Source organism: Pangasianodon hypophthalmus, chromosome 9 (genome assembly GCF_027358585.1).
Source record: "Pangasianodon hypophthalmus isolate fPanHyp1 chromosome 9, fPanHyp1.pri, whole genome shotgun sequence".
Taxonomy (NCBI): domain Eukaryota; kingdom Metazoa; phylum Chordata; class Actinopteri; order Siluriformes; family Pangasiidae; genus Pangasianodon; species Pangasianodon hypophthalmus.
This window is the reverse complement of record NC_069718.1, coordinates 26,513,882-26,541,381: the sequence shown is the minus strand read 5'-3', so window position 1 is coordinate 26,541,381 and position 27,500 is coordinate 26,513,882. Positions and strand designations below refer to the sequence as shown.

The window sequence follows — 27,500 nt, the reverse complement described above, 5'->3', positions numbered from 1 at the left end:
CCCTGGGATTGGCTCCAGGCTCCCCGTGACCCTGTGTAGGATAAGCGGTGCAGAGAGTGGATGGATGGAAGTGTTTTACAAGAACAGTGTGTAGAAGTACAGGACCAGAAACACCCAGTTAGAGATCAGTGGAAACACAGAGAGGAACTGAGGCTGTGAGTTGACACAGAGATAACAGAAAGCTTAGAGTGGTACAAGAGGACAGTAAAAATAAGCCTTTATACTTTACTGACATTAAATAATCTCAGAAACATTACTCTGTTCTATGAAACCCTCATTATAGGTGTTAAGGCTCAAACTGCAGGATTATCAGACCCCATTCTCATCATTTACAAAGCTAGGCTTTAGTCCAAGCATATAGCATGCATTTAACAGAACTTGATAGGATACTGGGAGTACTTGCTGGGGGAAATGGTGGAGCAGCGGGTAACATTGCTGCCTCACAGCTCCAGGCTTCCTGGTTTGTGGATTGTAGGCCTGTACGATATAACGATATTATCGTCCCTACACAATATTACGTTTTGCTACGATATCCAGTGACGTTTATCGCCGATTATATCATATCACCAGACCTGCGAACTGTTTCGCATTTTAGCGTAGGAGCTCCGCGGAGTACGCTCGTAGGAGTTATCACTCAAAAACACACCAAAACACTTTCTTTTTCTCCACAATAAAATGAGAGATAAGTCAATGGACAGATTAATCTTTAATGATCTGCGCAGGTGTGTTCAGATAGTAACAGGCACTTCCTGGAAGCTCCGCCCCCTTCCCCTAATCTCATGCACTCTCACTTTCTGTCACATATTTTGAGTTCATTACTGTGAAATAAAATCTATCAGTGTATGATCGACTTAGCAAACAGTAGACACGTATGTATTTAACATATAATAAACAATACAGTAACAGATTATTATATTTATTTGGGATGCCACTGAAACATTTCTGCTGAAAATGGTCACAATAACTCTTTCAGGTTTTTTGTCAAAAGAAGAAAAAAAGGATGAAGATATTGAGCCAAAAAGATAAAACAGGCCTACAGTGAAGTGTCAAATCTAATACTTGACAAATAAATTAATAGTGATGATCATTAGAAAGTGAGTAAATACGCTGTTTTGGTTTCGATCGGCGCTCTCCTGTTCAACACTGATCAGCATCAACAGAGAAAATGTCTCCATGTGAACATCAGACACCTGATTTCTAAGAGGATTATATAGAAATGTGACGTTATGGGATTTTTATACTGTTTACTGTGTATTACTGCAGAATCGCTTATAAATCCACCATCCAGCTGAGACTTTGTGATTGCTGCAGTTCCTGACTGCACAGCTGATAAACTGGTGGAAATGATGCTCGTTTTCCTGTCTTTTTTAAGCTTCTCATCAATAAAATAGTTTATCGCAACATTTTAAAAATGGAAAATCACGATCACAGAAAAATATTGCACAAGCTTAGTGGATTGGCTCTGATCACTGGTTGTGATAAATCCACCCCAAACCTGACCATGATGAAGTGATTGCTGAAAGTGAGTGTCACTTCCTGAATTTCTCCTCTGTTCACCGAGCTAACAAAGCTACTGTTGACACAAGATGACTCAGACTCATTGCGCAAGTCAAAAAGGTTTTAGTTGTGAAACTGCAGAGTGAGTAAGACAGTACATGACCCCATGACCTGCAACTTTACCAGTCCTACATGTAGTTTGTCCACACAAAATCAAACATTTATTTAAAATCAAATATATTTAATGATAACTTACATACACTACACATGGGTTAGTTCTTTCAGTTCATGTTTGTTGATGATTTTCAAAAGACATGCAGTGATTATGTAGCTAGTAGTAATATATTAATTACTTAGAGGTGGACAGGGGTGGACAAATCTTACATTTATTAGCTAGTCCAATGGGCAAGCTTAATGCCATGTTTCAGTTGCCTGGATACCTAATCGACTAGGATAAATAGTAGTAGCTAATGTAACAACAACGTATGGCAAGTGAGTTAGCTACAAAAGTGCATTAATACAGACTACGTGGAACAAACAGTTATGATTATTAAGCTCTTCTAACAAAGTTTCTAATGTAGCACATCATGTTTGGGCCCTCGACAAAAAGTCGGGAAGTCACTGGCCAAGGCTCCAGTTATGAGATTCGGTGTTCCGTCTTTGTAGCTATTATTTGAGTCTGGCTAGCATCTTTATCTTCTCTCAATATGTTTGAAAAATCTTTCTACTGACAACCAGATCGCTCAGTGTGTGTAGTTCAGCAGGCGATGAGATTCAGAAGCGTGCTCTATAGTTATAACATTGAGGTGAGTTGCACATAGCTATGCTATATGGCCAAAAGTATGTGCACCCTGACCATCACACCCGTATGTGTTTCTTCCCCAAACTGTTGCCACAAAGCAGGAAGCACACAATTGTATAGAACGTCTCTGTGTGCTGTAGCTTTACAGTTTCCCTTCACTGGAACTAAGAGGCCCAAACCTGTTCCAGCATGACAATGCCCCTGTGCACAAAGTGAGCTCCGTGAAGACATGGTGTGTGAAGTTGGAGTGGAAGAACTCGAGTGTCCTGCACAGAGCCCTGACCTCAACCCCACTGAACACCTTTGGGATGAACTGGAACACCGACTGAACCCCAGACCTCCTCGACATCCCAACATCAGCGCCTGACCTCACTAATGCTCTTGTAGCTGAATGAACACAAATCCCCACAGCCACGCTCCAACATCTAGTGGAAAGCTTCCCAGAAGAGTGGAGCTCATTATAACAGCAAACACAGGGGGAATAAATCTGGAATGAGATGTTAGACATGTACATATGGGTGTGATGGTCAGGGGTGCACAAACACAGCTGCAAGTAAAAAACAAACAGCCTGGCGACATTTTGCTTTTCCTGGGCCTCTGTCCACCCCTGTTATGACTAACGCTGCAATCGAGGGTTGTAACTTGTAATTTCTGAACTGGGAAAAACAAAGAAAATGTCCCTTAAACTGGGAATTCCTACTCGTAAATGCAGGTCAGTCTCCTCAACTCTGAGTTCAGCAAGTGACGTCAAATCAAAGTGCTACTTTGTTTACAGCTGATGCTGTGAGCGGCCATGTTGATTTGACGTCACTTGCTGTCACTTGCTGAGGAACTCAAGGTTGAGGAGACCATCCCAAGTTCCCAAGTAGGAATTTATTTTTTTTCCTGGTCAGAGACCTCTATTTGAATGCAGCATTAGCAGCAAACATAGGACTGGGGGCCGACCAATAAGGCAGTGTGAGGTTTGCGTGGCCCTGCCAGAGGACACACTGCAGAGGGAAGGGAGCAGAAGAGTCAGCAAGGCATGCTAAATAACTGCGAGAGACAGTCACAGGGCTGACGTCTTCTGTGGCTTGTGTGACGTTAAAAATAGTATATATAATTCAAGGAATTTAATGCTAATTAGTTAAACATGTCCTTTTCTGATTAAAGTAAAAAAACCCACAAAACTATGCACAAACATTTGTACATTAAGAATGGCACCCATTTAGGTTGACCCTTGAATTCCTCTGTCTCTCTTTCTCTAGGCTCCATCATGGGCTTTTTTTCTCAGCGCATTAGGTCTCTTTATCTACCAGTCACTAGACGCTATTGATGGGAAACAAGCCCGGCGGACCAATAGCAGCTCGGCTCTGGGAGAACTCTTTGACCATGGCTGTGATGCAGTCTCTACAGGTATTCCTCTTTTCATCCTCATCAAAGGCTTTACACCAGGAGTTCTCAACCTTTTAAAAATTCCCAACATTCTTTGGAAAGTAATAGAGGGAAAGATCGCGCGTGGCTTCGTTACGATTTAAGAGTGCGTTTTTGAATCGCTGTGTGTGAGTGCATGCATCGTCACTGGGTCTAATGAAAAGGCCCGATTTTGTGTCAAAATGCTGACATCAGTTTATTAAAGACATACATTTCCACTGTATATGACCACATTAGTGTCATTAAAGCTAGAATTTGTAGAAAGTATAGTATGAACGTTGAATTTTGCAGTGTTTCTAGCAAGAAATTACATCTGTGTCGCATACGCCAGAACTTGAGCTCAGAAATACGTTGTGTGTGTCCCTGCGTCTGGTGTTAAATTGGGAGTGTATTGGAGGCAGCACCTCTCCGATCTGGTGTAAAAAGCACTTAAGAAGAGCTTTAAACTGAATACATACACTATGCTTATGAAATTTATAGAGATACCAGTTTCTCTTTTCCGATACTGATACTGAAACTTTGACTATCAGCTGATAGCGATATCCATCCCATATTGTTCTCTTTCAAAACTGCTATGCTTTAAAATGTTTTTTTTTTAACTGATGCACTTCACAGTTAAAATCTTTCACACAAAATCATATCACGTTGTAAATATAATAAATATAGTAAAGCATAAATGTAATAAAATCAGTCCTAACAAAAGAAAAAACAGTCAAGTCTTTTTATCCAAGTATCTTTATCTCTTATCCAAATCCAGTTCCAGTCTTTGCTGTTTGTCACAGGATCTGATATCTGATATGTTTCCTCCATCATCTGATCCGATCCACCATTTTTTGCTTGTATCGCCTCAGTGCTGAAGTTTATTTGTATAAAACTCCATTCTGATGGTTAATAAAATTTCCTGCGACACCACATGCGTCTCAGATGCCCTCCTGTCTGGTCATGACCCCATGCTTTAATTAACTAATTAATAATTAAATAATTTCTCTTTCTCTTTGTCTCTCACCATCACTGGCTTTAAAATGTTCACTTTGGCATCTATGTGTAGTGAACACCTTACAATCCCTGGCATCTGGCTCTTATGCTGAATTGATACTGAAATGCAAATCAAATCGTATTTGTTGTCCTCTTGCAAGCAAAACATATTTTACAAAATGTGCACGTTCTATGCCGAATATTTACCCAGTGTGTAAATACTGAAAGTTGCATGCATGTCTGTGCCCCTGACCTCGGTCTCGTTGACCTCTCTGCAGTTTTTGTGGCTGTGGGAACATGTATATGTGCTGGCATTGGCAGTTACCCTAACTGGATGTTTTTCTGCGGCTTTGTGGGCATGTTCATGTTCTTCTGCGCACACTGGCAGACCTATGTGTCTGGGACACTACGCTTTGGCATGTGAGTACACACAAAGTAACAAAAGTGTGTTCAGTACAAGACCATAATAAGAAACTATGATGCTTATATGTGATAGAATTTCTCTCTTCACTCAGTGTTGATGTGACTGAGGTCCAGATCGCCATTATAATCATGTACCTGATGTCCACCTTCGGGGGAGTAAGCCTTTGGGAGACTACGGTACGGTGCTACTACACGCAGAATGAGACGTTATAGTCCTGTTAGCATGCTCACACACACACACACACACACACACACACACATACACACACATAGTCTTGGCATTATGAAAGAGCTATACCAGATAACTTCTTGCTTATGAAGCTAGAGGACATTTAGCTCTCACCTCCGAAATCATGTGCCATTACACCATCAGTTACATAAAACCTCTCTCTCACTTCTGTTCTGTGCCTCCCCCGGAGAATTGACACACACGCAAAGGTAAATATTGTTAAACGAAGAAATCATCTGTAGTCATGATTTTGCCCAGCTTCAAGACCTGAAGCAAGAGAAGGTGTTGTAAGACGGGGTAATTATATTGTCATTCCAATGATGAGTGTGGATTTTTTTTGTTTGTCTGTTTATTCATTCATTCGTATATTGTGCTAGTTGCCGGTGCTTGGCATTAAATTGCAAACGTTCCCGATCCTGGGCATCATCGGGGGATTTCTGTTGTCAACCTACAACTACTTCTTGGTCATCCTGAGCGGCGGCGTGGGCAAAAACGGCTCCACCGTGGCAGTAAGTGGTGCTGCGTTCAGTAAGTGATCTTGTCAGTGGAACAGTTGATTTCCTATAATTATCTAACATCTCGTTTAAAATAGCCGCTTTACTGTTGCAGTGAACTAATGTTTAGAAATAACTTCTCAATAATAGTTATAATTTCATCCCCATTTCCTCTCTATTTTTAATTAGCAAATACTAATAGCAATCAAGGTTGTTTTATTATTATTTACAGCAAAATTAGTCCAGTGACATTCCTGTGTGTACTTCCTTTAATCACCAGGAAATACACACACAGTACATACAAAAACACCAAACAGTGTAAAAAAACTAAACACCAAAGTTACCATGACTTAGAGCACTTACTGTGCAAAACATAATAGTAGAGTTTGTGTTATTATCAGAAGATAATAGGTCTTATTCATCTAAAAAGCATGTGATAGTTTCATTTTACTCTGAAACTGAGCGCAAAGTGAAATAATGCAGATCTTACACAAACACGAACGCCAACACAGTCGTCCACATTCCTCACTCTGACGTGCAGTGACACACCCAAATCTGACATTTATTAAGGTTTTATTGTCAAATATTTAATGAAGTATGTTTTATTATATTACACACTTACAGTGGTAAATTAGGGTGTGTCATATGCACGTGATGAGTAAATAAAATACTCCTAATTACATCTATTTATGTCTGTAAAGTTGACAGTCATAAAGATTAAATGTCAGTAGAGTAATAGCATACAGTACACAGCTAGATATTTTTGCTCATTAGCAGTCTACATGTACTGTATACAGTGAGGGGAAGTTACTATTCAGACACTATTGTTTTTGTTATTTAATATACTTCCTGTATATATTGTATATATCCACTTCAGGTTTACACACATATATCTTTTGACTATTCATAAGCATTAACAAAGATATGTTTAAAACCACTGGTAGAGAAAAAAGATTAGCTTTTTACAGCATTGTGGTTCAATTTTGGCTCATTCATCTTGGCAATTCATCTTCAGTTCCCCAGGTTATGAGGTTCCCTCTGATAGACACACAGTTTTAAAGTCCTCTATACACTTTTTGTTAAGTCAGGAGATTGGCTAGGCCATGCAGTTGGCTAGTCTTTTTGAGTTATTGTGGCTGTGTGTTTGGGGTCGATGCTTCGATGATGTGTAATGTCCCAGTACAGTATCTGCCCTATCATGATGCTTCCACCTCCGTACTTCACTGTGTGTGTGTGTGTTTGTGTGTGTATGTGGTGGTCCTGGGATCATACGCCCAACCCTTCTTTCTCCAAACATGACGAGCTGAATTATTTCACTTTCAGACGCACATGTCTGTGCTGCGTTGTTAGCAGAGGAGTTTAGTGTGAGGTTTAGGAACGGAGATGATTGCAGTGCAGGTCATTGCTTATTGTTCTCTGTGGAACTGCTGTTGCTGCTGCTGCTGCTTTCAGGTCGTCCTGCAACTCTTTTCGAGTGACTGCTGGCTTCTCTCTCACCTTCATTATCATTAGTCTGAGAGCGAGGTTGTGAAATCGTGCGTGGTTCACCTGTCCTGGGACGGATCACCTGTCTACTGGACTAACAGGGATGTTTAAAGTCTTTGCTCTGTAGCTTTTTCCACTCGAGTGTTGTTTAATAATGTCGTCCATGAGAACTTTAGGAAGCTCCTTCACTTTCACCATGATGCTACTTACTGTGTGAAACCAGTGGCAACGTCTTTTATAATGACATCGGGTGCAGTTTGCACAAGAAAATTTATATTTAGAACTTGATGTAATTTAATTTTATGTAACCATTCCATATATATATATATATATATATATATATATATATATATATATATATATATATATATATATATATATATATAATGTAGTGTCTGAATAATTTTTTCCCTTATCAATTTGTTTTTTTTTAAACATATCTTTTCTATGCTTAGGAGTATATACTTTTTAGTTCATAGTTATAAATACAACATCAAAAGAAGACGTGTGTGTATTTGAAGTGGATATTTCCACTGGAAGTATATTAAATAAAATCAACAGGGTCTGAGTACATACTTCTCCTCACTGTAGCTATAGCACTAGTAACATTTCCTTGATGACTAAAACCTACTTGTCCCCACTTATTATTGAATATGTAAAATAGTCAGCAAGGTTCCATGGTATGAAAACAGATAGACACTAATCTCTTCCTATCTGTTCATAAAATCATCATTTCATACGTATGGCAGCTTTATTGTAAAAATCTTTCATAATCCATGAATAAAAGCAGCATGAGGTGCGCAGGTTTAAAGTGTGCCGTCACAAGAGGGCCGTAACATTGCTGGACTGATTTGCATAATATGACGTGTCCCATTTCTTGGCTGCCATGACACATGCTCTGCGTCTGTAGCAGAGGTGAACAGAGGGGGTGCTATGGAGGTGGAACTGCAAACGTCTGAACATTATTTTCACAGTTTGGATGGATGTAATTTTAATTTTCAGCAAAACTGAATTTATTTATTCGTACAAAGCCGTTTTTAACTAAGGGGAAAGAAATCTACCTCTTTAACGTTCCATTGACAAAAGCACTGAATTTCATAAACACAGCACAGTCCTGTAAAACTCTCCTGATTAAAAGATGCTGTAAATGGAGTTCTTATGTGAAGTCTTACCTCCACAGGACACCAGTGTGTTGTCTCCTGGCCTGCACATAGGCCTCATCCTTACCCTGGCCTTCATCATCTTTAAGAAGTCCTCCAGCCAGCTGTTTGAACATCATCCCTGTCTCTACATCCTCACCTTCGGCATGGTCATCGCCAAGATTTCCAACAAACTGGTGGTGAGCTTCTCTCATGTTTTCTCTTACAGTTCATCTCATGAGCTATGCAGATTACAGGGAAAAACATTCATTCATCTTTATTAAGCACTTTATCCTGGTCAGGCTTGCAGCGGATCCTTGGAAAACTTGGGAAAAAATAATAATAAATTATCCGAGAGGTTTATACTCCAGATGCATGTGGCAAGTTCAGTGTAAATACTGTAGAAGCAGCACCTCATGCTCATTTGTAAAGAAAAAATGCTTTAATCCAGTGTGCTCGGAACTCCGAAAAACCTGACCCCTGACACGGAAAAAATAAATTTACCACGGAACAGTCCTTCATTTCAGGAACTTGGGCAACATCCATCTTACCTCCAGTTCTCTGATATAAACACACCTGATGTCACAACAATATGGCAGCACACACACAAACACACACACACACACAAACACACACAGTCAACCAACAGTAAACAGATTTCCCTTTGCGTCAATTTCTACTTGATAAAACCTGACTTTAGTTGATATGTAACTTTTTTTTTTTTGCCGAGGAGTGTGCACTTCCTGAAGATAGTCATGAGTTGTTTTCTATATGATTGCCTAAGTATTTGTGCTGACTCATCTTAACCCATTTCTCTCCTAATGCATCACTTCCTAAGGGCATTGTATGTTTTTTTTTCCCCCAGGTTGCTCACATGACCAGGAGCGAGCTTCATCTCAGTGACACAGCCTTCATCGGCCCCAGCCTCCTCTTCCTCAATCAATACTTCAACAGCTTTATTAATGAATATATTGTCCTCTGGATTGCTTTGGTGAGGAAATCTTACACTGTTATGTGCGTGACATGTCGAAAGTCAAGTTAATCCCTATTAAATCTATAATGCAATAAAAGAGAAAGGGTCTGAATACTTTCTGAACCCAGTGTACGAGCCGGGATATGATAGCACGCATGTTTAATTAAAAAGAGCGACAGTATTTCACTTTCAGGGTGGATGTGGTCGATGCCAGCGAGGTGTATGTTATGATCTCTATAGGATTCTGGAGTTATTTTGGTTTATATTTCCCAAATCAATAGCAATAGAAACATCAATACTGATAGACAAAGCCCCTTTACAACCTAGGAATCATGCTCAGAGAGTAAAGCATGAAGTTTTAGCCGAGGGAAACCTCCTAATTGTACATTTGTGTGTTTATTGTTAAACAGACCCTGTCTGTGGTGGACCTGACACGTTACTGCACAGGTGTATGTCTGCAGATCGCCTCCCACCTGCACATCCGAGTGTTCAGCATCACTCCACAAGGCCACGCCCACAGAGACTGACAATTTGCCCGGCGGGAGGAGGAGGCGGGGCCAAGCGAAGATGCTGCCCCGCTTCTCAAACCAGAGCAGGAGAACCAAACCCACAGCAGCCTTGACAGTGTTGAGACCATTAACTAAGACACCTGAACTGAAGCATTTACACTCGGCCAGTTTTGAGTTTGCCAAACCACTGGATAAGAATCATACATGCAGATACAGAAAACACACCTGGGTGCTATCTTCTGCCTGTCTGGAAACAGAGCAATGCATCACAATTTGAATAACTGAAAACTCACCAAATTCATTCTGTTTATTCAGTTCATGGATTTAAGAACGTTATAAAATCCAAATTACTTTTTTTAAAACTTTAATGAAGTGCCAATGTAAACTCACCATTGTACACCATCTGCAGTGTTTCCATTCTGTAATCGCGCACTCATATTCTCTCCACTGGACCATTTCTTATGTATTTTATATCCAAAAAGAGAAATAACACTAACATTCCAACATTTCCATCAATTTCCCAAACAGTTTGTCGTTTAATTCATATCCCTAAAGCAAATTCTAAAAAGAAAAATGTCATGTGATTGTTCAGTGATTACAGTATTCGTATTTATTATATAATTGAACTGGATTGAGTGTGAAATGAAGTCAGGTCTTGGATGAAAGAGACGTAATTGTCAGGGACTATGGGTATACTGGGACCAGGATCGTGTTTGTGCTAAAAACAGGACGCTCCCCAGCCTACATCTCCATCGCCTACCTGTGTGAACTGATGGACTGTGGATAGGGACGACAGACTGTCCTGTGTGATGATGCACTCTCACTACACTGCCTGCTTTGAATATCTCCTCCCAAAGGGCTAATCGTACAAATAAATTTTAAGTGATTTGTGTAATAAACCTTCATCGTCTTGCATTATTTCCAATCTTGATATGCTGGAAACTTTTGTAAGCATCTACAGCTAATTGCTGAGCTTTTTCACAGCCTCCGGAAAGAAAGGATGGTGTTCATCCTCCAGTACGGTTCCTGAAAATCTATAAGAAGATACACTGAAGATGTTCCAGGGGCTCGTGGTGGTTCAGCGCCTGACCGAGACACTTGCTGTTGGTTTTTCTTTTAATTTGTCTCGTGTGTATAGATACCTGGGTTGTATCCGGGTAGATTTCTAAGCCACTTTAAATATAAACACTGTCTAAATGAATAAACGCACATGGTTTATGTAAATTTACGTGTAATCTGATTCTCAGCTGTCCCAATTCTCTCTGTTCTTGTACGAAGTCTTGTGAAACTCACCAAAGTTGAAATAGAGACCGCGCTGATGTCATCCTAAACCAAGGGATGGATTTATGCAATACTTTTAGAAATTATGGGTTTTTTTACACAAGATTTCAACTAACTGCCAAATTAATACATTTATTTAAAGCTTAAAAAAATAGCCAAAGTTTCATTTTGTCCCTGAAAATATTTTCATTGAAAATAAAAGTATAGAGAACTCAATCTTATGACCTGAACTTTTTCCAAACTCACCCCTTAGCCAATTTGAATATACACTCACTGGTCACTTTAATAGGAACACCTGTACATTTATGCAGTTCTCTAATCAGCCAATCATGTGGCAGCAGCACAATGCGTAAAATCATGCAGATACAGGTCAAGAGCTTCAGTTAATCAAACATCAGAATGGAGAAAAATGTGACAGACTCACCCAAACTGAACAGCTGAAGACTGTAAACAGAACAGGTGATTTTTTTTTTTCTAATCTTCAGCTGTCCAGTTTCAGTGAGTCTGTGCTCATGATGGCCTCAGATTCCTGTTCTTGGCTGACAGGAGAGGAACATGATGTGGTCTTCTGCTGTTGTCGCTCATCCACCTCAAGGTTTGTTGTGCATGCTGAGATGCTTTTCTGCTCACCCCGGTTGTAAAGAGTGATTATATGAGTTACTATAGACTTCCTGTCAGCTCAGACCCGTCCCTCTCTCATCAACAAGGTGTTTCAGCCTGCAGACCCTCCACACACAGGATGTTTTTTGCTTTTCGCACTATTCTGTGTAAACTCTAGAGACTGTTGTGTGTGAATATCCCAGTTTCTGAAATACTCAAACCAGCCCATCTGGTACCACCAACCATGCCATGATTAAAGTCACAGAGTTCACACTTCTTGTTTGATCAGTTTGATGTGAACATTAACTGAAGCTCTTGACCTGTATCTGCATGAGTTTATGCACTGTGCTGCTAAAATCTGATTGGCTGATTAGAGAACTGCATAAATGTAATAGGTGTTCCTATTAAAGTGGACATTCCATGCATGAATTGAAGAAGTGTTGATGATGGATGTAGATCCTCTGTACTTGTTGCATAGTTTTTAAATACATGTTATTACTGAATGCAAGGAAAGTTAATAAAAATAAAAACACACACACACACACACACACTTGGCATCTTTGCAATCTTCATTTTACATTTGATGAACAACTTGCTGCTTCTATACATTCTATACTTACATACACTTTTGAACACTTTCGATTTTTTAGTAGTTCTTCAGAAGCTCAGAGGAAAAAGGACACAATGATCAGTGAGATGGAACGAAAGCAAACATGGCTCACAGCTTAGAAGTATCTCAACACACAGGAAATTAACACTTGGGCTGAAATGTTTAACACTGTCCTGAAAATACCAAACAAAATTTTAATAAAAAAAAAAAAAAAAAAAAAAAAATTTATATATATATATAGAGAGAGAGAGAGAGAGAGAGAGAGAGAGAAAGTCAAGCTTATGACCTGAACTTTTTCCAAAAACATCCCTTTGCTAATTTGAATATACATTCCATGCAGGAATTGAAGAAGTGTTGATGATGGATGAAGATCTTCTGTACTTGTTGCACATAGTTTTAAATACATTGCATTTTATTACTGAACAAAAGGAAATTTAATTTAAAAAATCAGTCAAAATCACATTTAAATTAAACAAATTGACAAAAAAATCCTCACTTCACCTGCCAAGCATTTTAAACTATTCTTTAGTTTTTAACTCGTTTCAACTTTTCTAAAAATAATAATAAAAAAACAAGTATTGACGTTTGCATGGCTGATAAGAGGACTGTTCGAGTTAAGTACATCTGTGCACGTTCAATGAGCTTTAAGTAATTTCCTACAGATTCTCTATGTGATTATATAATTAGCGTGTGATCTTGGAGCATGATCAAAGAAGCACAGAGTCAGGACATCAGAGAAGGCAACAGACACCAGGCAGTAAAAACCAGACTGGAAAAACAGTAGACGTGTTTGGACATCAAGATAAAGATTAGACGGCCGTGTGAATGTAGCCCAGAACTCTGAAAGCACTGAGGGTCAAAGAGAAATGCTGTAATTAACCCGAGTCCTCATTAACACATATCAGAAAGAATGCAATTAAAAAATAAAAGAGAGAAAGAGTGACGATGCCACAACGAAGAGCGATGATCCCTCACATTTCGCTTCTCACTGACAGGAGAAGAAGGGAAGATTAAAGGCACTGGTATGCAGGATGAAGAGACGTGAAGGCTTCAGGAAAAAGACAAAATCACCTGAAGCCCAATTACAAATTAAATTCCCGTTAGACCAACTGATTATGATCCAAACAAACAAACAAACAAACAAACAAATGCAGTGTAACATTAAAGATGTCCACAGTCTTCCACTGAGTTCAGGACAGTAATCGCACAAAATGGAGTGTTTGAGGTCATCTCCTCACACACACACACACACACACACACACGCCGTGTGTCACGCTCACCTTCACACGGAGGAAGCATGCAATTGTCCTACTCCATCATTCAGTTTCTCATCATAAACTTTGGCAAGAGATTTCTTCTTCCGTTCTTCCTCCAGTGGGGAAAGAAAAGAGGGAGCCTGCAAGGTCTTAGTCCACAACCCTACAGGACTTCACTCTCTCACAGAAAGCAAAGAGAACAAGGAGTGTGTCAGCCTCTGCGGCCGTGCTCTCTCAGCGTCACACACGCTCGGTCTCCTTGCTGACCCTGCGTCTGGGGAAGAGCCACCGCTTCAGCACGATCAGCTACACAGAGGAGAACACATTATACGACTCGTACTTATCGAAATTATTAGTGTAGTTCAATGAAAACTAAATGTCACAGTCAGGACCATCGCTAGCTGGATGTTGACAAAGTTATTGTCATTTTAGATGTCTACCACAGTGTACAGGAGTTAAATTAAACAATGAAATACGAAGACAAAACGCCTAAAGAACAAGCAGGAAGTGAAGACAGCTGCAGTAAAGACCTGGCAGATCATCACCATGGAAGAAACCCAGCATCTGCTGATGTCCAGACTTCAGGCAGACATTGACTGACAATGACAATTTCATTTATGATTGTTAGTTTGTTCAACTGCTTTTGGCGATGGTGATGACTCCTGCACAGTTCACCCGATTTGGATGTAAATATCCTCTAATTAAAGCAGAAAGTCTGCATCATAACTCCATCATAATGTGGCAGACACCTAAAATAACGATAACTTTGTCGGTGTCCAAATATAATGGTGGTCTTTAATACTCACAGATTTCACTGACCTTCACTGTATTTTACTTATAAATTAAAAATCAGCCCTTTTCTGCTCAGTGATTCAGTCATTAGCTCCACACTGACAGGTGTTGGATGACAAGCGTATACATCCATCAGCCATAACATTAAAACCTGTGTAGGTCCCACCTGTGCCACCAAAACAGCTCTGTCCCCTCAAGGCATGGACTCCACCAGACCTCTGAAGGTGTGCTGTGGTCTCTGGCACCAAGACGTTAGCAGCAGATCCTTCAAGTAATGAATGTTAATCTCGTCACCTGTCAGTGGTTTTAATGTTATGGCTGATCGGTGTACGGTTGAATTTTTAATATAAATAATCTAAAATAATACTACATAGTGTGTACATCTTGTGTGGTTGTTAAATCTAAATTATATATCAGCTTCTAAGTTAGCATTTGCATAGTTAAGAGTGCTGTGCTTCCTAAAAAAGGATTCTCTGAAATAGAAATGCTCTGTTGTCAGATTCCTTAAAGAATATTTAAAGGTTCCCCTTAAAACCCTTAAGACTTTTAAACTTAACCTTTTCCCCCCTCACACAATCCTGACACACAAACCAGTCCCAGATGCCGGTTTGGGAGCTTTAACTAAAGCTGCTACTGTGTACTCTCCCACACGTTGTGTGTCCTTGTGATAATCCGTGGTCTTCAGCTCTGTATTAGGACTGAGTGCAGATTCCTGTAGGCAGATCACTGGTGTGTTTAACCTTTCCCCTGATCCACAAGGGAGTAACACAAACCTGACGCCAGAGATCGAATCACAACATGCTCTAATGTGCCTGCTACATGCCAGTCTTCTGCATTTACCTCTGCTTAAAAGTGCACCAGTAACACTTTTCAGACTGCTGGTACAATGGGAAATGAATTAAAAGGTGTGCAGACCCACATTTTAGGATTTTGTAGCAAATAACACTAACCTGTTCTGCAAAGAAGGAGAGGACTGTGAAAACAACCAGCGTGACCAGTACGCAGTGAGTCCAGAACTTCAACTTGTTCCGATATATTCGCCTGGAAAACACAAAGATCATAAACTGTTTAGATACACCTCACTTGTCTCACATTGAACTAGTGTTCAGACCCTCTTTCTTCCTTTGTTTTTTTTATTCAACTGCAAAAGTGCAAAAATATGTGAAAAGAATCACAATCATCACAATCATGATGCCTGGCAGCGCAAGTCGACACAACTATCTTCGGTCTAAGGGTGAGGTCATGCAAAGCCCCAGCCAGAGACGACGGTAAAACGAGCTGACATCATCGGCACACAGAAAGCCACAAGCTACTCATCACTATCCTGTCACCACTCTGTAGGTGTGTGTGTGTGTGTGGGTGTGTGTGTGTGTGTGGATTACATGCTGGAAACTCTGACCCCAAACATCACCATTCATACTTGAAAATCCATAAAGCTCTCCATTACAGTCAAACCGGCTCAGCAGCATGTGATCTTACGATCTGCTTGGATTCGTTTAGGGACACTAAACAAAGGCCCAAACTCTAAGACTTGTGTTACACACACACACACACACACACACACACACACACACACACACACACACACACACACACACACACACAGAGAGAGAGGGATGAAACTTCCCTGAACCTATAGAACTACATCTACTCTAAACCTAAACTTGATTTGGTCCTAAAGTGAAAAATAAACTCTGGTCGTTACCGTGACCCAAAAACAAAATGCTAATAATCACACAACATGACATACGAGCTTTATCCTACACTTAATGCTTTAATTTCAACAACACTAAACTGAAGCAGTTAAAGAAAACACTGCAAAGTTCCCCACATATCTGTCAGGGAAACTGAACAGAGAAAGTTGAACCGAGGCAAAGCAACACCTCATTAAAGTGTGCCCACATGAATATAAAAATAAACACACACATAGCTCGTTCCCAGAATCCCTCAGCGTGTTGACAGCTATCTGTCTGCTGTCCCACTGCGATGACAGGAATGACAATCCTGAACAACACAGCAACAAAGACGCTACAAATCACTCAAGCCTGATTAAACAAGATGAGCTATAGATCTATCCACACTTCCACTTAATCTTCTTCTTAAACATCCTACACTTCAGCGTTTTTGATTAAACGACCTGATCTGAAATATTCTAAAATTGGAAAACCTGGTCAAAGAATAAGTGAATCAAGAAATGTTTAATATCAGAAATGACTTATAGAAAATTCTATAGCACTCTGATTAGCACACTGCACACCGCATGGGCGATATGACGATATCCATGTTGTGATAACTGACATCACCATTTGTTTTTCTGTGATACTGTAGATATTGTGATGTCTGTGGCGGTGGGGGCGTGGTCAACCGTCACCTGGGGATGGAGAGAAGGCGGGTCGAACTGGCAGGTTACGTGTGATGATTCTCACCTGTGTCTCATTACCTGCTGGTAATTATTTGTGTCTCTTTGTGCTTTCAGTTGGTCCCGTAACCCACGAGCAAGAGAGACAGAGTGTGAGCCCACACGGCAGAACATGTGGGACGGACACACACACACACACACACACACACACACACACACACACACACACACACACACACACACGCACACGCACACACACACGCACGCCAAGAAGCGTGAACTTTTGAAAGCACGGTCTGAATAAACACGAGCCCAGAGCTCAGTAAAGATACCGTCTGTCTCTCCACATGTCTACATACACCTCACACACCAGGGTTCTACAATACCTTTTTTAAAAAATGTTTTTATGTTTTTTTTTGTTTTTTTTTTTAATTTCATTACTGACTGGAAGCAGCTGATGTGAATTTGTACTTCATCTTTTACACTGTAAAATGTTTGTTTTTAATTTTTTTTCTCCTTTTCCATGTTGAATATCTTTTTTTCAAAAATTTAAATAAAATCTTTTTTTTAAAATATAAATAAAAATTTTTGTAGCAGACATTCAATAAAGTTACACTTGATGTAATAGTAACACTTGTTTCACAGTTAAATCTAGCACTGAATTATGAGTGAGTCTTTTATCGATAGGTTTGACACGTTTACACTTTAATAAAGCACTCGTTTAGCGTTCCACAAAGATAAAGCGTTTCTTATTTAACTGCTATTCGGTATCATTTAGACTTCATCATGGCCAAATTTAGTGATTTAAACTGTAATAAAACATCAGAAGGAAGTCTACAGTAACTCAAATAAGCACTCTTTACAACCGTGGTGAGCAGAAAAGCAACTCACAACGCACAACACGTCGAAGCTTGAGGTGGATGAGTTACAACAGCAGAAGAGCACATCGGGCTCCAGGAACCTGAATCTGAGGCTCTCATGGGCACAGACTCACTGAAACTGGACAGCCAGGGGACATTGTTCCAATCTTTACTACGAAATTTAGACATAGTTTTCCCGTGTCTGTTATTTCTTGGTGCTCATTATTGTTTATTATATTACGTGACTGGCTCCACACTGTGTCTGTACAAGGCATGCAACATTCTTGTTCTGAGGAAGTGCTTCTCTGAAGTTAAATGCTAAACGCTCTCACCACTCCTGCAGCTCTGCCATGTGGAGGAAGCGATTGCGGTACTCGCGTGGCAACTCAAACTGTGAAGGCAGCGGGAACATGGACTCATAGAAGTCCCTCAGCACGGCTTTCACTGTGCTGGCGTCCTTATGGCTGTGGTCGATGTTGTCATTCAAGCAGATGAACTTCCTACAGGGGGAAAAAACGTAATCTTACTGAACGATGAGAGAACTTCATGTTCGCTAACGTATGGCATGGTTACGTGCATGCATGTGCAGATTGTATATTATCAGAATACCTGTAGCAGGGACAAAACTATTATCTGTATATTGTTCAGTGAGAGAAACACAAACTTTTATAAACTTATAATTAAAAAGTTGTTTTGGCTCAAACAGAACGAAACAGCTGGCTCATACTCTCTTCTGATGCTGCTCAGAAACAGACAGAAATATTCTGAAGTGTCCATAATAACAATATTGTGCCTGGTAATTACTGTGATATACAGTATATTGTATAGCTGATGATTAGCAAACACACAGTGTAGAGCATCTATAGGACAGGAAAAGCACCTTGGGGTTTTTCTGATGTCATCCAGTTGGCCTACCACATGCGACACATTGGTTCGTACCATTTTAAACGCAATCTCCTCCTCGCCCATGATCTCGAACCTACGCAAAGAAAGAACAGAGCATTACATAACAGCAAACAGTATTCCTCCATTATTATAAAGGATGTGATGCATTGGACCTACTTGTATTTGTTCTGGTCCTTGAAGGCTTTCTGAATCTTCTCTGCGATGGGCTTGCAGTGAATCACCAGACCCTTAGTAACCGGAGGCTGCGCACAAGAAATAAAGAAAAGGAAATGAGAATGGATAAAGAGTATAACACACACACACACACACACACACACACAGAAATTATTAGGAATCTCATTCTCTTAGAGAATCCAATCATTTTCATCATCAAGAGTCAAAACACAAACCTGTGATTCTGTAAGATTCTCTAAGAGAGAGTGTAAAACCAAGAAGTGATTTAATTAGATTTAACAAGTATGGTTTAACAAAACAACAACAACAACAACACGTAATTAAAACATTCTTCATTAATGTAGTAAGTCAAAATAGATCACTGTTTACTGAAAGCAGTATAAAGATGAATGCAATGGCATCAAAGAGCTCGAACCTATTAACGCTGCATGTTAGGATCATCCACATCTTAACATTTTAGTCTTAAAACTATTTTAAACAATAATGCAAATGGTTTTCATACACAACATGCAGCTCTATTCAACCTCTAATGCAGATTTCCTAAACAGTTCAATTATTTTTAATCTAGCCTGTTTGCTACAGCTAGTACGGTACTCTTATTTAAAATCTAACACGACTGAACACAGCTGTGTTAGATGGAAAGCTGGGACGTACAGGAGTGCCCATAAAGAGAGCTTCTGGTGATAAGAAGGTGGTTCTCTCACCATGCTGGGGTCGTAGTAGGCCTCCTGGGTGGGGTTAACCGTGTGGAGCTGGGTCTGATTCGTCGGCAGAGTCTTTGAGCAGTTTATCAGCATCTGCTCCAACCCAGTAAGATCCTGCTCCAAATCACACACACAAAATAAAAAAGCTTGAGAACTGATTAACTTTGATCATATTTAAAGTGATACACTACACTAAACGTACACTAAACTCCTCTGAGCTCAGTTTCAGAGCCCAGAGTTTGATAATCTGTCATTTCCTGAGTGCATTAATCCATCCTAAACAAACCCAAATTCAATAAAGTCTTGCTGTCTCAATTTTACTGATGCTGAGTTTTTTTTTTGTTTTTTTTGAAGCGTGGCTAAATCGTGTGTGAATCTGAAGGTGTAAACAGTGTGAAAGGATAAATGACACAAGATAAATGCATTCCACTGAGCTGTCTGAGGTCATGATGAAGTTATGGCACGTCAGAAACCGTAACATTGTGTAGTGTGAGTAGTTTCCCAACTAGAGACAGTGTCACAAATAGATACCAGCAAAACAAAACAAAAAAAATGGTCGATCGATACTGAAGAAAAAAAAAAACATATCAGATATCAGCTCCGGTAACAAACGGCCAAGACTGAAATTGGATTGGAAATTTTTTTTTTTTTTGGAACTGGATATGTTTGCATATAAAGATACTTGTGTTTCTTTTGTTTGGATTGATTTTACTATATTTATACTTTATTATATTTATTATATTTACAATATTAGTGATTTCAGTGTGAAAAAGTTTAACTGTGAAGTGCTTCAGTTAAAAAAAAAAAACAGTTTAAATCTTAGTAGTTTTTAAAGAAAACAAGATTGGATGGGTTTGAGTAAATCAGAAAAGGAAAAGTTGTATCGCACCATCTCTAATCACAGCCCAATATACAGCACACATCAGGGCCTGTATTCATCAATATTCCCTTTGAGACAAGGAAATGAGTCATTGTGATTCTTACACAAATGAGTAAAAGCAATCAAGATTCCTAACATGAAGAATTGTCATAACTTTGTTCAAATTTAGGAGAGCTTGAGACGAATCCTTGTGCTAAGATGTGAAAACCCGGCTGCAGCTAGACGCAGAGCGCGCACCTTACAGCTCCGTTTCAGTCCGCTGAAATGATAACAGGAAAAGATTTCTGACAGAATTACTGCTACACTGCATTTCTTAAGAACCTGGAAGTTGCAGCAGTGCAGCGGTGACGATTTAGGATCAATCAATTAGGAGAGAACAATCAAACAAACAGCGCTCACACATCTCAACATCTGCACATTTGTTCGACAGGAAATTAAAAACAACACGCATGCGTGCATGTCGGCATGCCAGAGCTTATCAGAGGAAACTGATTAAGCCACAAGAAGATAAAAAAAAAGTATACGTGAATCAGAAGATTTTACAGATAATGAGAAAGTTCTCTGTATCGCTCTTTCTCTCTCTCTCCCACACAAATATCATTCAAATCCCTTTTTTTTTAAATTTAGTGTTAGAATTGTAACATGGGCCATTATTCTCACTTTAGATCCTTTCTTTTTTCTAGCACTTTTTCCTCTAAATATGTCATTTCTTCATGAGACAACAGAGAACTGACCGGTTGTTAAGGTTTTCAGACTGAGCTCACTAACGACATCGTTGGCTTTAATTTCCGAACGTTTGAGCACCTGAATCAAGAGGAATTCTAAAGTGTGAGAACCTTTGTGATATGATTTTTCATGGTCCTGTTGTGAGAATGTGAATATGAGCAACGGATAAGATTTCTCTCCTCGTACCGTGTAAGCCCGGCTCAATACGTTCGATGGGTGTGATCTTGTGGAAGGAATGATTGTGGAGTATATCAGTCGCTCCTGTATGTTAGTGCTGCACCTGTACAGCGTGGTACCTGCAGGCTGAGCGGGAGCTCGTGGATGCGAGTGGCAAGCGTGCGGATTTCTCTGTCAGACAGCACCCCCGAGTGATCCGTGTCGATCTCGTCGAACACCTGCGACACGTTGAGCTGCTGCAGAGCACTCATCAGAAAATAGAAATAAGAGAAGGCAAACTGCATGTCCTGGGAGTGGCGCACACGATGGGCGGAGGTTTTATCGAACTCTTCAGGGAAGCTAAGAGACAGAGAAGGAGAGTGGGGAGAGAAAAAAGAAAAAGGCAGTCAGTCTGAATGCCAAACGGATCGTGAATCATAACTGTCTGATTCTGAACACTACTGGGCGATGGACGCCCCGCTGACCCCGGCGTCCCCTGATTTTACAGCAACAAATCAAACTTACAAGTTGTTATAAACTCCTCGAAACAGCTTATCATCCTCTACACATGGTATGACATGCTACTGGTGGCAGATGTGTGAGCAAAAGGATGAAAAAAGGTTTTGATTCACAATCCATTTTTAACACTTTTATTTAACCTCATTACCATCAGGTCAAAAATACCCCAATATAGTCTTGGTATAATAAAATATAACTTTTAGAGATGACTATGTATGTCATTTGGACTGCATTTGATATGAACAGTTTTGCTACGACAGGTTAGGACTACAACTGCTGTGACAGCTTTAGGACTGCAATTGTGACTGCAATTCCCACCAGCAGTTTTGCACTCAAGTCTCCATCAGTGAACAGTTTGATAACTTCAACACAATAAACTTCAAGTTAACATTATAATGAATTTCCTGGTTACACAATTGCAATATTTTCCATGTAGTACACAGTTATAGAAGGGAATGATTTATAATCGCACTATCTGGTGTCACCCAGGTGAGGATGGGTTCCCTTTTGAGTCTGGTTCCTCTCAAGGTTTCTTCCTCATTTCGTCTCAGGGAGTTTTTCCTCACCACCGTTACCTCTGGCTCATTCATTAGGGATACATTTACATATTTCTGTAAAGCTGCTTTGTGACAATGGCCACTGTTAAAAGCGCTATACAAATAAAATTGAATTGAATTCATTTAAATCAAGCCAAGAGTGGATCATTACGGTACATGATCACTCGTGGCTTGATTTAAATTAAAATACAAAGTAATTTAACCCAATAGAGCATAACAATAAACTAAAACTTAATCTCAAGAAGAACACGATGGGACCAGACAAGTTGATATGAATGGTTTACATGAATGACGTTTAGATCCTCCATTACACAGCATCATTGATCTGTGAAGCTCGAGGTGGAGCAGGTTGTGATTCTTACGTGTCCTGCAGCTCCTGCATTACGAGGCGGTCGATCATGTGTGGCATGTGTGCAGGCACTTTGCGAGACGTGAAGCCAAATCTGCCATTCAGAAGCTTGTTAACGTGGCGAAGAGAATCGGCAAAGGTGTCCTGCAATCTCCGTCCGGTTGCAGTGCTGTCGGCTCTATACTGCAGCTCTCGCTCCAGCCGCTCCCCTTCCTGTGAAGCCCAGACAGCAGGATTTGGTAGAAGTTGACCTTTCGTGAACAATGTTTCTCTTGTATTTAGGAAAGTCCCTGTTGGTTGTATGTTAACTTTAATACTGTTCTACTTCCCTCCACAGACGCTATAATCAGTGTGTGAAAACGTGACACACACATATTCCTTTGCTTTTTCTGTTAGCAGTACAACAATCAATTTAAGACAGAAAACAAAGTTAAAAACATGAAGATTTAAAATTTTCTATAAACAGTGAAACAATCAGTTTAATGTAGAAAACAAAGTTAAAAACATGAAGATATTGCTTATTGTCCTCTCAGGGTTCAGGAGGAATGAACGATGGTTGTAAGCTTGTATGGATTTTAGTTATTTGTGTATTTTTACATTTTATCAGAGCAGAAGACTGATCAAAGACCTTGTAAGGAAACATTAGATTAGCTCATCTTATCTATGGGCTGCAAATAAATGACCTACTAACCAATGATGCAGTCATGTGATCATGATGAAATGCAGATGGTTGACAAAAGAAAAGGGAAAAATGGTATTTCTGTTACGCTGTGGGGGTGTTTTTGTGTTGCTGGTGTGGTTCGAGTCCATGCAAATCAATACAAAGGTCTTCTGACTGATCATCTTTATCCTGTGACAAGACATTTCTGGATCTGGTCTCTTTCAGCACAGCAGGAGAGCTCACTGAAAAGTTTCATCAGGATGAAAATGATGTAAATCATAATCTATGAACAATCACCAGAACGCATCCCAAATTTGGTGCTCATTAAAACACCAATTTATGGAATATCTTTTTGAAGAATGGTGTTTATTGCTCTAGTACAATCTTAGAGACTTGCAGCATCTATAACAAGACACACTGATGAGGTTCTGGTGGCCCGTGGTGGCCCAACACCTTAATAAAACACTTTATGTTGTATTTTCCTTTAATTTGTCACCATCTATAATTCATCAGGGGCACACTGGATACTTAAATGAAATGCAAAAAGCTGTAGTGGCACAGTTTAAGTAAATTATTTAATGTTAGACAACTGTTTACGAAGCTTCTTCACAGATGTCTGATTTCTCACTACACTGTAACGACAGTCCGAGTCTCATGAAGTCCAAGTTATGAAAGATGGTCTAAGTCCAGGAGCCCAGTACTACATCACTGCTCCCTACTTTTTAATCCTGACGACGACGATGACGATGATGATGATGATGATGATGATGACCAATTTGCCCAGCGATCATTTTACCCTTTAGGATCAATAAAGTATACTTAACTTAGCTTAATTCACTGATTTAAGGGTGATCCTTCCAGGGAAGGGCCTTACTCTGACAGATAAAGTGTGCTGTAAATGTGCTATATTTGGACTTTCCTCATGCTACTAGTGCAGTTGCTGTGTTTTTTTTTCCCCCCAAGGCTCAATGATTACTCACCTTGAGAAGGTCCTCAAAATATTTGCTCTTTTCCCATGGCAGGAAGCTCCATTCGATCCCTGGGTAGTGTTGGAGCTTACGACCCACATGTTGTGCGATATCGTCTTCCCCATCTCCGTGGTGAAGCTGCTGCTTGGCCTTGTTCCCTACGAGTGAACTGAGCAGTCTGGAGGTAGGAATTTTCTCCGTGCCCGTGGCTCGAGACTGCTCTTTGAGAGGCGCACTGTCAATCTTAACTGGGACGAGAGAATCTCTGGCTTCTTGTTTATGTTTGTTCTTCTGACTTGGATTGGCATCAGATTTCACTGCTGCTTCCTGTTCTTTAAATGCTCTATTGTTTCCCTGAAGCTCAGAAGCCTCGTCTCTCTGAAAAGCTTTCAGTAATTTGGCTTTGGTCAAATTGTAGCCTTTCTCAGTGATGTCCCCTAGCAGCAACTTCTCATGCAGCTTCTGCACCTCGTGCTTCACTTCCTCGGGCAAAAGAGACGTGTTCAGCGCAGGCACCTCTATGACCACCTCTGGCCCTCCAGGGGGTTGTTTTTGCACTTGGGGCCCCTGCTTCTCGATGGGGACGTCCGAGAACACAAACTCTGGTTCGAGGTTTGCGCTGGTGGGCTTGGGGTTGTTATTTTTCTCCTCAGGCACTGTTTCTGATGTGTTAAGTTTAGGAAGCTTGCGAGTGTCCACTGCTACTGTAAAGCTCATGGTGAATTCATGATCGCCCTGGAAGGTGAGGTTGTAGTGGATTTGGGTGGCGTTGTAGCCCTCCAGCAGGAGCAGGTGCACTGTTTTCCACTTGTTGGCGACGGATGTGTGGCGTACCACAGGGTTGTCGCTGACCTGTGCTTCTGAAATGCGACTGGCCAGAGACGAGAAGCTGAAATATGGACGCAGCTCACCTTGAGGCAGTGTGTACAGCGTCTGGTTCCTCTGCAGAACAACGCGATGCAGCTTACTGAAGTGGTCTGATACACACACGCACACACATACACACACACACATACAAAATCAGGTCTGTTTTGTATTTACAGCTGGAACTATAACAATCATTTTCTGTTCACTACTTAAAAACAGATGACCAGTTAACCCCAAATGATCTCTTTAGAATTCATAATGTAAAATGTAAAATATAGTGTAGCTTCAATTCAATAGTTCTTAATATAAATCATATCTGTGGAAAAAATATAAAAATCCCCACACTGTAAAAAAAATCATTGCTCCACTTTAGGTAATTAGCGCTGATAAGAAAAAAATGATGCAAAAATTTATTAAAATGCAAACACAAAATGGAAATCCATCACGCATCACCTTCATATACGGTCTCCATTGGATCATATACATCTGTGACTAAGTCTTTAGCGTGATTAGTGTCATGTAAAAATTAATCTCCTGCTCACTCTCCCACTTGCGCTCTCACTCTTGCACCCTCTCGCGCACTCACACTTCCGCTCACTCTCTCACACACTCTCACACTCTCCTGCTCACCTGGTCCGCAGTCTCCCACGTCAAAGCCGCAGGCCAGCACGTTGCACGCCTGGTCACAGAACTTATCGGCCAGCCAAGAGTTGGCACAGCCTTGGTTGCAGAAGGACACACCCCCCAGGCCTCCTAACCCACCACCAAACTGCCATGGCTGTCCAGCTCCTCCCACCGCTCCCCCGGGGCCCCCGCCTCCAAAACGACTGCTGCCTGCTCCACCTGAACAATCAAAACACAACAAAAACTCAGAGAAGCTTAGTTTAACAAAACCTACCTAAATATCAAGTTGCGTGGTGCAGAACCGGACAGAAGATATTATAAAATAAGAGAGCTCACCCAGACAATCTCCACCATCCCAGTCACAGGCAGAATTATTGCAGGCCTTGTCGCAATAGCCGTCTTTGATCCAGGAGCCGGGGCAGCCCTCAGCACAGTTAGGAACAGGCCAGGTCAGGTATACCTGCGAGGAGATCATTTGACCTCCATCAAGTTTCCCGTATAAATTTACAATTTATACAAATAAGCATTTCTGGGAAAAAAATCCTACATTCAAGGGTGTATACTATTGTGTCCAAGTGTCAGATTCCACTCTAACTTTCTTATTTAATGTAAAATCATCACATTACACACAAATAGCACTTCAAGTATGCATTATCCAGAGGGTCCTGTGGAGTAAAACATAATCAGTCAAACCCTCTGACCTTCTGGCCCTTTGAATGACTGTAGAAATCATCCGGCCACACATCCTTGCCAAAAAGCACATCATCATTGAGGTAGATAAACTTCTGTGAGAGGCCTGGAATTCGATGGATGTGTGTTTCAATGGCTGGAGAGCTAAACGTTGGCAGATGGGACTGGTTTTGGAAGATCTCCTGGGAGGAAACAAACACAGAAACACACACGTGCACACGCGCACACACAGGAACATACGAAGATTATGCCTTTGAAGATTATACCTCATTTATCAATTTTTTCTTAGCAGAGTTGTGTGTAAACATTTGTGTAAACCAAACCAAACTACAATTTTCTGCTGGATTTACAAATTTTCAGAAACGCTGATCTTCTTCGTACTCGTGTGTGTATGTTAGTCAGGTGTAACGTGCAGCTCATTTGAGTTTAGTGACACCCACAAAACTCCATAAAAGGTAAAGCACACAGACAGCTGGGAGCACGACACCATGAACAATCAGGGTAAAGGCTGAAAAACCGAAGTGAGGAATTACTTTCACACACTACTACGCCAATAAAAATATTCAATAACATTAATAATAAGCGAGCGCTAAATCGTCCATCAGCTGAGGTGTTTGTCTACGGCTTACAGAGCGGCCCGTCCTCCGTTTAAACGCCGCCATTTCTTTAGTCAGGACTGAATGATTTGTTTTATTTGTCTTAATACGAGTTTGTGTTGGTTCAGGATTTTCATGAAAACCATAAAGAATAACTTTCTTGTGTAAACACTCATATGAACGATTTACAAATAAATCTTCATCATTTTGCTAATGTCTGGAACCAAATTATTCATTAAAAGGGTGGAGTTAAATAATAAATTAGTAAAAATAGTCAGTATAATATTAGTAAAATAAATGAGTGAAAATAAATAATAAACTTGGAAAACAAAACCCAGTGATAATTAAGAAAACAACATCCACATAAGCATGTCAGTGAATAAATCTTTAACCCAAGCTGATTACGCGAAACAATAAATTAAAACT

The 27,500-nt window shown here is 40.3% G+C and overlaps 2 protein-coding genes across 2 annotated transcripts in view; one reads left to right on the top strand and one right to left on the bottom strand.

Annotated features, from left to right (window-relative positions):
* chpt1 (choline phosphotransferase 1) overlaps positions 1-10,838 on the top strand; it is a 13,385-nt gene extending 2,547 nt beyond the window's left edge. Inside the window, exons 2-8 of the mRNA XM_026918951.3 lie at positions 3,547-3,694; positions 4,966-5,107; positions 5,203-5,287; positions 5,717-5,848; positions 8,499-8,657; positions 9,323-9,448; positions 9,841-10,838. Coding sequence (XP_026774752.1) covers positions 3,547-3,694; positions 4,966-5,107; positions 5,203-5,287; positions 5,717-5,848; positions 8,499-8,657; positions 9,323-9,448; positions 9,841-9,957 — 909 coding nt within the window. The 3' untranslated portion in view covers positions 9,958-10,838. The remainder of the gene's footprint in view (positions 1-3,546; positions 3,695-4,965; positions 5,108-5,202; positions 5,288-5,716; positions 5,849-8,498; positions 8,658-9,322; positions 9,449-9,840) is intronic.
* Positions 10,839-12,371: 1,533 nt separating this feature from the next.
* gnptab (N-acetylglucosamine-1-phosphate transferase subunits alpha and beta) overlaps positions 12,372-27,500 on the bottom strand; it is a 28,311-nt gene continuing 13,182 nt past the window's right edge. The window contains exons 10-21 of the mRNA XM_026919321.3: positions 26,490-26,660; positions 26,125-26,248; positions 25,795-26,007; positions 24,310-25,274; positions 22,682-22,881; positions 21,384-21,603; positions 19,482-19,595; positions 18,760-18,845; positions 18,578-18,676; positions 18,030-18,197; positions 15,429-15,519; positions 12,372-13,992 (exon numbers count right to left, since the gene is read on the bottom strand). Of these exons, the coding sequence (XP_026775122.1) occupies positions 13,927-13,992; positions 15,429-15,519; positions 18,030-18,197; positions 18,578-18,676; positions 18,760-18,845; positions 19,482-19,595; positions 21,384-21,603; positions 22,682-22,881; positions 24,310-25,274; positions 25,795-26,007; positions 26,125-26,248; positions 26,490-26,660 (2,517 nt within the window). The 3' untranslated portion in view covers positions 12,372-13,926. The remainder of the gene's footprint in view (positions 13,993-15,428; positions 15,520-18,029; positions 18,198-18,577; positions 18,677-18,759; positions 18,846-19,481; positions 19,596-21,383; positions 21,604-22,681; positions 22,882-24,309; positions 25,275-25,794; positions 26,008-26,124; positions 26,249-26,489; positions 26,661-27,500) is intronic.